The following is a 14,016-nucleotide window of genomic DNA, read 5'->3' on the forward strand; positions in this document are numbered from 1 at the left end:
GCAGTTACTGTCTATCTGGACCCAGCAGCAGTTACTGTCTATCTGGACCCAGCAACAGTTAATGTCTATCTGGACCCAGCAACAGTTACTGTCTGTCTGGACCCAGCAGCAGTTACTGTCTATCTGGACCTAGCAGCAGTTACTGTCTGGACTGTCTATCTGGACCCAGCAACAGTTACTGTCTGGACTGTCTATCTGGACCCAGCAGTACTTACTATCTGGCTGTCTATCTGAACCCAGCAACAGTTACTGTTTGGACTGTCTATCTGAACCCAGCAACAGTTACTGTCTGGACTGTCTATCTGGACCCAGCAACAGTTACTCTCTATCTGGACCCAGCAGCAGTTACTGTCTATCTGGACCCAGCAGCAGTTACTGTCTGGACTGTCTATCTGGACCCAGCAGTATTTACTATCTGGCTGTCTATCTGAACCCAGCAGTAGTTACTGTCTGGACTGTCTATCTGGACCCAGCAGCAGTTACTGTCTAACTGGACCCAGCAGCAGTTACTGTCTATCTGGACCCAGCAGCAGTTACTGTCTATCTGGACCCAGCAGCAGTTACTGTCTATCTGGACCCAGCAACAGTTACTGTCTGTCTGAACCCAGCAGCAGTTACTGTCTATCTGGACCCAGCAGCAGTTACTGTCTGGACTGTCTATCTGGACCCATTAGTACTTACTATCTGGCTGTCTATCTGAACCCAGCAACAGTTACTGTTTGGACTGTCTATCTGAACCCAGCAACAGTTACTGTCTGGACTGTCTATCTGGACCCAGCAGCAGTTACTGTCTATCTGGACCCAGCATTAGATACTGTCTGGACCCAGCATTAGATACTGTATTGTTGTCTGTCTGGACCTAGCACTAGTTACTGTCTGGACCCAGCATTAGTTACTGTGTGGGTGTCTGTCTGGACCCAGCATTAGTTACTGTGTGGCTGTCTGTCTGAACCCAGCATTAGATACTGTCTGGACCCAGCATTAGATACTGTCTTGTTGTCTGTCTGGACCTAGCACTAGTTACTGTCTGGACCCAGCATTAGATACTGTCTTGTTGTCTGTCTGGACCCAGCATTAGTTACTGTCTTGTTGTCTGTCTGGACCCAGCATTAGTTACTGTCTGGACCCAGCATTAGATACTGTCTTGTTGTCTGTCTGGACCCAGCATTAGTTACTGTCTGGACCCAGCATTAGTTACTGTCTGGACCCAGCATTTGTTACTGTCTGGACCCAGCATTAGTTACTGTCTGTCTATCTATCTGGACCCAGCATTAGTAACTGTCTGGACCCAGCACTAGTTACTGTCTGCCTGTCAGACTATCTGGACCCAGCTGTAGATACTGTCTGACTCTCTAGCTGGACCCAGCAATAGTTACTGTCTGGACCCAGCATTTGTTACTGTCTGGACCCAGCATTAGTTACTGTCTGGACCCAGCATTAGTTACTGTCTGGACCCAGCACTAGTTACTGTCTGCCTGTCAGACTATCTGGACCCAGCTGTAGATACTGTCTGACTCTCTAGCTGGACCCATCAGTAGTTACTGTCTGGCTGTCATTCTATCTGGACCCATCAGTAGTTACTGTCTGGACTGTCTATCTGGACCCAGCAGTACTTACTATCTGGCTGTTTATCTGAACCCAGCAGTAGTTACTGTCTGGACTGTCTATCTGTACCCAGCAACAGTTACTGTCTCGACTGTCTATCTGGACCCAGCAGTACTTACTATCTGGCTGTTTATCTGAACCCAGCAGTAGTTACTGTCTGGACTGTCTATCTGGACCCAGCAGCAGTTACTGTCTATCTGGACCCAGCGGCAGTTACTGTCTGGACTGTCTATCTGGACCCAGCAGTACTTACTATCTGGCTGTCTATCTGAACCCAGCAGTAGTTACTGTCTGGACTGTCTATCTGGACCCAGCAGCAGTTACTGTCTATCTGGACCCAGCAGCAGTTACTGTCTGGACTGTCTATCTGTACCCAGCAACAGTTACTGTCTCGACTGTCTATCTGGACCCAGCAGTACTTACTATCTGGATGTCTATCTGAACCCAGCAGCAGTTACTGTCTGGACTGTCTATCTGGACCCAGTAGCAGTTACTGGCTATCTGGACCCAGCAGTACTTACTATCTGGCTGTCTATCTGAACCCAGCAGCAGTTACTGTCTGGCTGTCTATCTGGACCCAGTAGCAGTTACTGGCTATCTGGACCCAGCAGTACTTACTATCTGGCTGTCTATCTGAACCCAGCAGCAGTTACTATCTGGACTGTCTATCTGGACCCAGCAGCAGTTACTGTCTGGACTGTGTATCTGGACCCAGCAGCAGTTACTGTCTATCTGGACCCAGCAGCAGTTACTGTCTATCTGGACCCAGCAGCAGTTACTGTCTATCTGGACCCAGCAGCAGTTACTGTCTATCTGGACCCAGCAACAGTTAATGTCTATCTGGACCCAGCAACAGTTACTGTCTGTCTGGACCCAGCAGCAGTTACTGTCTATCTGGACCTAGCAGCAGTTACTGTCTGGACTGTCTATCTGGACCCAGCAACAGTTACTGTCTGGACTGTCTATCTGGACCCAGCAGTACTTACTATCTGGCTGTCTATCTGAACCCAGCAACAGTTACTGTTTGGACTGTCTATCTGAACCCAGCAACAGTTACTGTCTGGACTGTCTATCTGGACCCAGCAACAGTTACTCTCTATCTGGACCCAGCAGCAGTTACTGTCTATCTGGACCCAGCAGCAGTTACTGTCTGGACTGTCTATCTGGACCCAGCAGTATTTACTATCTGGCTGTCTATCTGAACCCAGCAGTAGTTACTGTCTGGACTGTCTATCTGGACCCAGCAGCAGTTACTGTCTAACTGGACCCAGCAGCAGTTACTGTCTATCTGGACCCAGCAGCAGTTACTGTCTATCTGGACCCAGCAGCAGTTACTGTCTATCTGGACCCAGCAACAGTTACTGTCTGTCTGAACCCAGCAGCAGTTACTGTCTATCTGGACCCAGCAGCAGTTACTGTCTGGACTGTCTATCTGGACCCATTAGTACTTACTATCTGGCTGTCTATCTGAACCCAGCAACAGTTACTGTTTGGACTGTCTATCTGAACCCAGCAACAGTTACTGTCTGGACTGTCTATCTGGACCCAGCAGCAGTTACTGTCTATCTGGACCCAGCATTAGATACTGTCTGGACCCAGCATTAGATACTGTATTGTTGTCTGTCTGGACCTAGCACTAGTTACTGTCTGGACCCAGCATTAGTTACTGTGTGGGTGTCTGTCTGGACCCAGCATTAGTTACTGTGTGGCTGTCTGTCTGAACCCAGCATTAGATACTGTCTGGACCCAGCATTAGATACTGTCTTGTTGTCTGTCTGGACCTAGCACTAGTTACTGTCTGGACCCAGCATTAGATACTGTCTTGTTGTCTGTCTGGACCCAGCATTAGTTACTGTCTTGTTGTCTGTCTGGACCCAGCATTAGTTACTGTCTGGACCCAGCATTAGATACTGTCTTGTTGTCTGTCTGGACCCAGCATTAGTTACTGTCTGGACCCAGCATTAGTTACTGTCTGGACCCAGCATTTGTTACTGTCTGGACCCAGCATTAGTTACTGTCTGTCTATCTATCTGGACCCAGCATTAGTAACTGTCTGGACCCAGCACTAGTTACTGTCTGCCTGTCAGACTATCTGGACCCAGCTGTAGATACTGTCTGACTCTCTAGCTGGACCCAGCAATAGTTACTGTCTGGACCCAGCATTTGTTACTGTCTGGACCCAGCATTAGTTACTGTCTGGACCCAGCATTAGTTACTGTCTGGACCCAGCACTAGTTACTGTCTGCCTGTCAGACTATCTGGACCCAGCTGTAGATACTGTCTGACTCTCTAGCTGGACCCATCAGTAGTTACTGTCTGGCTGTCATTCTATCTGGACCCATCAGTAGTTACTGTCTGGACTGTCTATCTGGACCCAGCAGTACTTACTATCTGGCTGTTTATCTGAACCCAGCAGTAGTTACTGTCTGGACTGTCTATCTGTACCCAGCAACAGTTACTGTCTCGACTGTCTATCTGGACCCAGCAGTACTTACTATCTGGCTGTCTATCTGAACCCAGCAGCAGTTACTGTCTGGCTGTCTATCTGGACCCAGCAGCAGTTACTGGCTATCTGGACCCAGCAGTACTTACTATCTGGCTGTCTATCTGAACCCAGCAGCAGTTACTATCTGGACTGTCTATCTGGACCCAGCAGCAGTTACTGTCTATCTGGACCCAGCAGCAGTTACTGTCTATCTGGACCCAGCAGCAGTTACTGTCTGGACTATCTATCTGGACCCAGCAGTACTTACTATCTGGCTGTTTATCTGAACCCAGCAGTAGTTACTGTCTGGACTGTCTATCTGGACCCAGCAGCAGTTACTGTCTAACTGGACCCAGCAGCAGTTACTGTCTATCTGGACCCAGCAGCAGTTACTGTCTATCTGGACCCAGCAGCAGTTACTGTCTGGACTGTCTATCTGGACCCAGCAGTACTTACTATCTGGCTGTCTATCTGAACCCAGCAGCAGTTACTGTCTGGACTGTCTATCTGGACCCAGCAGCAGTTACTGTCTATCTGGACCCAGCAGCAGTTACTGTCTGGACTGCCTATCTGTACCTAGCAACAGTTACTGTCTCGACTGTCTATCTGGACCCAGCAGTACTTACTATCTGGCTGTCTATCTGAACCCAGCAGCAGTTACTGTCTGGACTGTCTATCTGGACCCAACAGCAGTTACTGTCTGGACTGTCTATCTGAACCCAGCAACAGTTACTGTCTGGCTGTCTATCTGGACCCAGCAGCAGTTACTGGCTATCTGGACCCAGCAGTACTTACTATCTGGCTGTCTATCTGAACCCAGCAGCAGTTACTATCTGGACTGTCTATCTGGACCCAGCAGCAGTTACTGTCTATCTGGACCCAGCAGCAGTTACTGTCTATCTGGACCCAGCAGCAGTTACTGTCTGTCTGGACCCAGCAACAGTTACTGTCTATCTGGACCCAGCAACAGTTACTGTCTGTCTGGACCCAGCAGCAGTTACTGTCTGGACTGTCTATCAGGACCCAGCAGTACTTACTATCTGGCTGTCTATCTGGACCCAGCAGTACTTACTATCTGGCTGTCTATCTGAACCCAGCAACAGTTACTGTCTGGACTGTCTATCTGAACCCAGCAACAGTTACTGTCTGGACTGTCTATCTGGACCCAGCAGCAGTTACTGGCTATCTGGACCCAGCAGTACTTACTATCTGGCTGTCTATCTGAACCCAGCAGCAGTTACTATCTGGACTGTCTATCTGGACCCAGCAGCAGTTACTGTCTATCTGGACCCAGCAGCAGTTACTGTCTATCTGGACCCAGCAGCAGTTACTGTCTATCTGGACCCAGCAGCAGTTACTGTCTATCTGGACCCAGCAGCAGTAACTGTCTATCTGGACCCAGCAACAGTTACTGTCTGTCTGGACCCAGCAACAGTTACTGTCTATCTGGACCCAGCAACAGTTACTGTCTATCTGGACCCAGCAGCAGTTACTGTCTGGACTGTCTATCTGGACCCAGCAGTACTTACTATCTGGCTGTCTATCTGAACCCAGCAACAGTTACTGTCTGGACTGTCTATCTGAACCCAGCAACAGTTACTGTCTGGACTGTCTATCTGGACCCAGCAACAGTTACTGTCTATCTGGACCCAGAAGCAGTTACTGTCTATCTGGACCCAGCAGCAGTTACTGTCTGGACTGTCTATCAGGACCCAGCAGTACTTACTATCTGGCTGTCTATCTGAACCCAGCACTTGGATGTCCATGGGGGAGTAGATTCCACTGAGTATCTCCCTCCTCTTGTCTCCAGTGTGTTTGTTGCAGGCGTGGATGGAGCGGGTCTGCCAGTCTGTCCAGTAGAGAGTCTCGTCTGACAGGGTGAGGGCAAACGGGTGGGTGAGGGTGCCCTCCACCACAGTCTCCCTGTGAATTCAACATATGTTTACAGAGCAGAATACCGTTTTTATCTTTAATGCATGACAGTTCAACTATCTTTAATGCATGACAGTTCAACTAACCACCCAAAAACAACCGAGAGCCCCTTGGTTGGGATCTCTCTGAGACCCTAAAGCAGATCTGTTAGAACACGTAGCTTTCAGGAGCCGCTTCAAGCCTTTTCCAGGAGGAAATAAAACAAATCAGGTTGTCAGACTTTAATGGAGCATCTGGTACACTCTTTAGAAGGGGAACGGTTGCACTAATGGTACAGCTGTCCTGATTCAGAAAGGAAGTCAGTCAGAGCAGAACAGCATAGTGCAACCCCATCCACTAGTACAGCACTCTGCTCCCTTCGGCTCCAGCAGACAACACAGTCAGGCCGGTGACTACATACAGTTGAAGTCGTAAGTTTACATACACGTAGGTTGTCATTAAAACTCATTTTTCAACCACTCCACAAATTTCTTGTTAACAAACTATAGTTTTGGCAAGTCGATTAGGACATTTTTCCAACAATCGTTTACAGACAGATTATTTCACTTATAATTAATTCCCTGTATCACAATTCCAGTGGGTCAGAAGTTTACATACACTAAGTTGACTGTGCCTTTAAACAGCTTGGAAAATTCCAGATATTATGTCATGGCTTTAGAAGCTAGGACCTCCACAAGTCTGGTTCATCCTTGGGAGCAATTTCCAAACGCCTGAAGGTACCACGTTCATCTGTACAAACAATAGTATGCAAGTATAAACACCATGGGACCATGCGGCCGTCATACCACTCAGGAAGGAGACGAGTTCTGTCTCCTACAGATGAATGTACTTTGGTGCGAAAAGTGCAAATAAATCCCAGAACAACAGCAAAGGACCTTGTGAAGATGCTGGAGGAAATTGGTACAAAGGTATCTATAGCCACAGTAAAATGAGTCCTATATCGACATAACCTGAAAGGCTGCTTTTCAAGCCATAAAAAAAGCCAGACTACGGTTTGCAACTGCACATGGGGACAAAGTTCGTACTTTTTGTAGAAATGTCCTATGGTCTGATGAAACAAAAATAGAACTGCTTGGCCATAATGATCATCGTTATGTTTGGAGGAAAAAGGGGGAGGCTTGCAAATCGAAGAACACCATCCCAACTGTGAAGCACGGGGGTGGCAACATCATGTTGTGGGGGTGCTTTGCTGCAGGAGGGACTGGTGCACTTCACAAAATAGATGGCATCATGAGGTAGGAAAATGATGTGGATATATTGAAGCAACATCTCAAGACATCAGTCAGGAAGTTAAAGCTTGGTCTCAAATGGGTCTTTCAAATGGACAATGACCCCAAGCATACTTCCAAAGTTGTGGCAAAATGGCTTAAGGACAAAGTCAAGGTATTGGAGTGGCCATCACAAAGCCCTGACCTCAATCCCATAGAAAATTGGTGGGCAGAACTGAAAAAGTGTGTGCGAGCAAGGAGGCCTACAAACCTGACTCAGTTACACCAGCTCTGTCAGGAGGAATGGGCCAAAATTCACCCAACTTATAGTGGGAAGCTTGTGGAGGGGCTAGCCAAAATGTTTGACCCAAGTTAAACAATTTAAAGGCAATGCTACCAAATACTAATTGAGTGTATGTAAACATCTTACCCACTGGGAATGTGATGAAAGAAATAAAAGCTGAAATAAATCATTCTCTCTACTATTATTCTGCCATTTCACATTCTTAAAATGAAGTGGTGATTGATCCTAACTGTCCTAAAACAGGGAATTTATACTAGGATTAAATGTCAGGAATTGTGAAAAACTGAGTTTAAATGTATTTGGCTAAGGTGTATGTAAACTTCCGACTTCAACTGTTGGTTGGTAAGGGATCCATTTCCAGAGGGATAGAGGGTGACAGCATGTTCTCCCCAAAACGTTAATAGCGTTTGAAGAACTTGGTTGGGAGAGAAGAAATGTATTACATCCCGATTTCACAGCTATTTCGCATTTGACGTACTTGGAAGTTGGACATGTGTGTGTTTGAAGCCATTTAAAACATACTGCAAACTGCTCCATTAATCAGACGTCTCAAGAATGTGCAGATGAAAAGCAAAAACTCTCGCTTTAACACAGAGAATAGGTCAATGCTAACAGAAACTACTTCTGGGATGAAGTTTACATTTCTCCGTAAAAGTGCTTATGATAATTCCAACCAACTTCAACAATGGAGTACCATTACTGGAGGTCAATTATGCAATTCAACTGTCTCTTGCCAATTGGAAAATTCTACCATGGTGCATCTTGTTCGTATCCTCAATCTCAAATTGGGAAATTGTTTCCTGAGCAACTTATACACAAACTCTAAGGGCAATACAACTGCATTGGTCTTGAGAAAACAACCTCTCTCATTCTACATCCTGTTGAAAGTGGTCTATTGTCTAAACAAGAAAAGGTAAACATGCCATACCTCTTTATTAATATTGCCATTAAACCTCAATTACACAATCTTTGCCCCGAGGGCCCCAATCACAACCATAATGCCAAGTCAGATAGGGTTACAACAGTATGGCGGAGATGTCATTTCCAGTTTAGAGAACCGCACAGAGGGAGGGGTCACAACTCGGCCTACGTGCAGAGCCAATGTTTGGATTGGGGCCTCCAGATTCAAATGTGTTTGGATTGGAGGTTTCATCCATACCATCCTCTGAAATTAAGTTCAGCCCAGTGCTATAGTTCAGTCTGGGATCCCTGGCTGTTTTTCCACTAAGGGTGTAAAAAACAATAATGAGAAGAACAGGGAGAGAGGGAGAAAATGTGTGCTCGAGAGAGAGAAGACCAACTAACCGTGAGGAGCCGTCCAGGTTGGCTCTGTGTATGAAGCTCAGCTTGGCGTCTGCCCAGTACAGTTTCTGTTCGTCCAGGTCAATGGTGAGGCCATTGGGCCAATAGATGTCCACCTCCACGATGATCTTCCTGTTGCTTCCGTCCATCCCTGCCCTCTCGATGCGAGGCTCCTCCCCCCAGTCTGTCCAGTACATATAGCTGGAAAATAATTGTGTCAAAATCACAACCAATCTGATCAGGCCAAACAAACCCACCCACATAACCACATCTGATACCTATGAAAGAAAAGTCAGACAAATGGGTTTTATTTGCACTGGGCAAGTCTTGTGGTTGGAGCCAAATGCAGCTGGAAACAAACTAGACAAAACACCCAGCAAAACACAGAGTGAGTCTTATCAGTGGTGCTCTACAAAGGGCTTGAAAGTTGAAACCTTTTTTCTACTTATCCTCATTTTAAAACCACAGATGCTCGCAAACATACGCATGCACACACACACAAATTCACATGTCTACAGGTCCTCTGACAAAGCCAGATATATATCTTAAAATTCGCCAGATCTCCAAGCTGTCTGCATGTTGTGCCCAGAATAGCTGCAGTCGCTTCAATGTGCACTACATTGAAAGCAGGCTTAATTAGGCATGCTAAATTTCTATTCATAGACAGCTATGGAGGTGGATGGGCAGGGAAGGCCACCAGCAAATATAACAGATCTAGGTGTGGGCCCTAGGTTCGGTTAAATTGACAGAATCAAAATGGTCTAAGAACTGAAAAGCGATTCTAAAATAACCTAACCAGACACAAACTTACAGAATTTGTGAACAACGTATGAGCTGCCTCCTGGTTTCCCAATTGTCCTGGTCTGTGGTTCACAAAATGTCTAGAGAAGGTGTTGGTAGGACTGGGCGATATGGCCAAAATATCATCACAATATTTTTCACATTTTTGACAGTATGACATATTTGAAGGTATTTTAGTTTTTTTAATAATAAAAGTTCTAAATATGCTTTATGAGTAGTGCATGACCCTAGGGTGGCAACACATACAGTACATTCTAAGTGTTTTAATTGGGGATTTCTCCTTGTATAAAACAAACTTCAACCAAAACTTGGGATATCGTGGGCACTTTGAATTCAATGCTTTTTGACATGACAATGAATGAAAAAGCCAGGGAGGAGTTATTGTGACAGGGCTGGAACCAAAGTGTTGGTCAGTTTTTCCCAGTGGACGCTAATTAGATGTTACATTAAATGTTATCTTGCTTTATGTAGCTTGTGTGTAGCTGTGTGTCTAAGACAAGTTTTCCCTTGGAACATTAAAGTTAATTCTATCATCTGATGCTTCTTAAATATTAATGCTTCGCATATTCTTCCGATTTAAAAATATACCGTTGCACACACATGCTGATCTAGGTCTACACTGAACCAGAATCTGGTCTTACAGGAGACGTTGAATATGGCGATTCTCCTTCAAGTCCAGGAAGCAGCCATTCAACTGGCCTTTCACCAGCATTCAAGCTTAATAATGTCAAAGTTTGATCGGTGCCTACCAAATAATGGAGTTTCGCAGAGCAACTATCGTCGTTACTGCCATTACGGCCGGTAAGTACTTCCATAAAAGGTCTAAAGAAGTTACATGCAACCGAAAAAATGCCTTGTCTGGAAAGAATCTAAGTATTGTTTTTGACCAAGTGCCATATCTTTTCTGCACCTCCATTAAAATCAAAATGTGGATTTGTGGAAGAATGGATCATCGTTTTACACTCTTCACCCTTTTAACCTTTGTTTCGTTTTATAACCCCATGTTAATAAATTGCAAAACTCAGGTTCTTGAGGTTTGAAGTTTTTTTTCACAAAACCATACATGTTCAAAAATAGCACCAAATCCATGAAATAAAAAAGGTATTACTGCAGTACTTTCCACTGACTAGAGTGAAATTATACTGACTCAATAATGCTAACAATGGATACACATCCTTAGTCCCCAACATATAATTAGAAACAGTGCCCTATGAGAGAAGAGCAATCAACTCCAGAGGATCTACGCAACACAACAACAGGAAACAGACCCAGCTGAAAAGCAGGTTTTCAACCATCTCACTCAACCAACAGATGCATATATAACCATAAATACACATGGATGGAAGGGGCTGCTGCTGTGGATACATCACCAACATCCCCGTCAGGGGAGAGAGAGAGGCCAGGCCAGAGACTCACCGGTGGGCTGGGTTCAGGGCGATGGCCCTGGGCTGGTCCAGGTCCAACCAGAATAGCACCTTGCGAGAGGTGCCATCCAGGTTGGCTACCTCAATGCGATTGGTCTCAGAGTCGGTCCAGTATAGTTTACGGCCCAGCCAATCACAAGCTAGTCCGTCAGGGGAGTCGAGACCCGACACAACAACCGTTTGCCTTGTCCCCAAGGCCTCTTTCAGAGCTGAAAACAAAAGCCCAACATTTCAGTAGGAACACTTAGGTCTAAACTTCAATATCAATATCCCTCCATTAATAGTGACATTCTGCTGTTCTTTTCTAGATGTATCCAGAGGTGTTGGACCTTTCTTCAAGTTTTTCTGTTTTGCAGAATAAATTGTTTTTCGATTATATTTGCACCAAACTTAAAAACTAAATATTTAACACACTTACAAATGTAAGACAACAACATAAGAACAGTCCCTAACTTGGATGTAGCAGTGTGAAGCTTACAGTTGGTGGACTGATTGTAGTAGGTTTGCTTGATGGCCTCCTCGCTGACATCGGTCCAGAAGATGAGTCCTTCAGAGTAGAGGAAGTCCACAGCAGCAGCATCCTCCAGATCACTGACCACCACTGCTGACTCTGGCCTTCCCATCTCCACATCCACCAGCCTCACATCCCGCCGGTTGGCAAACAGCAGCAAGGGGGATCCTGAGGAAAATCAGAAGAAATACATTAAAGAAAGGGTACACAGCCAGCTATTCTCATTTAGTACCGCCACCTACCAAGGTTGAAAAGTAACTAGGCAGAGAATTCCATGACAGTTCATGTTAGTTACATTTAGAATCGAGTTAGATATTCCGCAATGAGAGTGAAAGCCAATAGCCAAAGGCTGGATTGCATAATGTGCCACCCAGTAAGTAAGTGGTGCCTCAGTGACTTTTGAGTGGGATGGAGGCATTGGATGCATGCACACAGACTGATGTCATCACATGCAGACAGTGCTGACACAATGCCTGCAGAGAAAAGAGGAGAGAGGGCTGTGGGTTAGGTGTGCCACGCTGTGGTTTACCAGCATGCCAGGTAACTAAGCACCAAAACACCAGACAAGAGCCATCATTAGTTTCCACCACAGCACAGCGCCTCACTGGGACAGTTACTCCAATGCATCAGTTTAATATATGAATAAGACTGAGTGGCATAGTAATAGAAAACTTATGGTGTCAGCTCTCTGCCACTTGAATAGACTTTTGTTAAAGAGCATAAAAATCTGTACTTGGCCTAATAGAGTTTTAAAAAAGTATTTCCATCTAAAAGGACCCATGAGCACCAACATGTGAAGTTCATCGTAGCCAGGGTTTTCGTTGGCTGGCAACTGGCAGCTTTTTCCTTTTTTTTTCCTATTACTGAACTAACAAATTGTTTACGGACAAAATGACCAGCAGAAAAAAAATCCCTTTGCAAGATAATGCTTTTTATTCATCGATGGAAATACGTTTGACAGTCATGCTTATCAGTTGATAGGTTATTTGTGTGTATTTTTGTTAGTCATCATGTATCTTATTTATCCAACACAACTATCACACGCAGACAGCATACAGAGCGTATTTTGAGTGGGATTTCTCCTCCTGTATTAAAACGTGCTTTTATAAGAACATTCATTGCGCAACAATTCTAAATGGAATCGCGTGTTAAAAAACATTTTGGTGCATGATTAAAAATAGCTACAATTTCATTTTTTTTAACTGGTAATTGAAGCCCGCATGTATAAGAGATTTTCATCTCGGTCACATACGGAACAGGAGTTGCACGTTCTGTTAAAATGCATTGTCATAATCTAAATGGGATTTCTGTCATTCTGAGCAATGCATATGGGTCCGGTAAATTTCTCAAATGGCCGTTAAAATGTTTAATCTTTCTGGTCATGTTGTCCGGCGCCACATTTTCAAAGCGGAAACACTGACAAATGTCAATGTAGGTGTCAAATGAAAACTAAGAGTCAATTTTATTTTAAAGGCTCACTTTTTTTTTTTTTCCATCAAATTAATTAGGAAAATGCAAAGTCTTTGATTTCTGGTAAAACATCTACCAGAAAATAAGTGTTAAAATGCAGAAGAAATACACTGCTCAAAAAAATAAAGGGAACACTTAAACAACACAATGTAACTAACTCCAAGTCAATCACATTTCTGTGAAATCAAACTGTCCACTTAGGAAGCAACACTGATTGACAATAAATTGCACATGCTGTTGTGCAAATGGAATGGACAACAGGTGGAAATTATAGGCAATTAGCAAGACACCCCCAATAAAGGAGTGGTTCTGCAGGTGGTGACCACAGACCACTTCTCAGTTCCTATGCTTCCTGGCTGATGTTATGGTCACTTTTGAATGCTGGAGGTGCTTTCACTCTAGTGGTAGCATGAGACGGAGTCTACAACCCACACAAGTGGCTCAGGTAGTGCAGCTCATCCAGGATGGAACATCAATGCGAGCTGTGGCAAGAAGGTTTGCTGTGTCTGTCAGCGTAGTGTCCAGAGCATGGAGGCGCTACCAGGACACAGGCCAGTACATCAGGAGGCGTGGAGGAGGTGTCTGCTCAAACGGTCAGAAACAGACTCCATGAGGGTGGTATGAGGCTCCGACGTCCACAGGTGGGGGTTGGCTTACAGCCCAACACTGTGCAGGACGTTTGGCATTTGCCAGAGAACACCAAGAGTGGCAAATTCGCCACTGGCGCCCTGTGCTCTTCACAGATGAAAGCAGGTTCACACTGAGCACATGTGACAGACGTGACAGTCTGAAGACGCCGTGGAGAACGTTCTGCTGCCTGCAACATCCTCCAGCATGACCGGTTTGGCAGTGGGTCAGTCATGGTGTGGGGTGGCATTTCTTTGGGGGGCCGCACAGCCCTCCATGTGCTCGCCAGAGGTAGCCTGACTGCCATTAGGTACCGAGATGAGATCCTCAGACCCCTTGTGAGACCA

General features: G+C 45.4%; 1 protein-coding gene across 2 annotated transcripts in view; it reads right to left on the reverse strand.

The window, feature by feature from the left end:
- Positions 1–14,016, reverse strand: part of LOC110509621 (low-density lipoprotein receptor-related protein 5) — an 85,952-nt gene that overhangs the window by 61,927 nt on the left and 10,009 nt on the right. For both annotated transcript variants that reach the window (XM_036970849.2, XM_036970786.2), the window contains exons 2-5: positions 11,540–11,740; positions 11,054–11,270; positions 8,840–9,037; positions 5,817–6,013 (exon numbers count right to left, since the gene is read on the reverse strand). In XM_036970849.2, coding sequence (XP_036826744.2) covers positions 5,817–6,013; positions 8,840–9,037; positions 11,054–11,270; positions 11,540–11,740 — 813 coding nt within the window. The remainder of the gene's footprint in view (positions 1–5,816; positions 6,014–8,839; positions 9,038–11,053; positions 11,271–11,539; positions 11,741–14,016) is intronic.

This window comes from Oncorhynchus mykiss, chromosome 1, assembly GCF_057628025.1.
Source record: "Oncorhynchus mykiss isolate SJ-2025 chromosome 1, ASM5762802v1, whole genome shotgun sequence".
Lineage (NCBI taxonomy): Eukaryota > Metazoa > Chordata > Actinopteri > Salmoniformes > Salmonidae > Oncorhynchus > Oncorhynchus mykiss.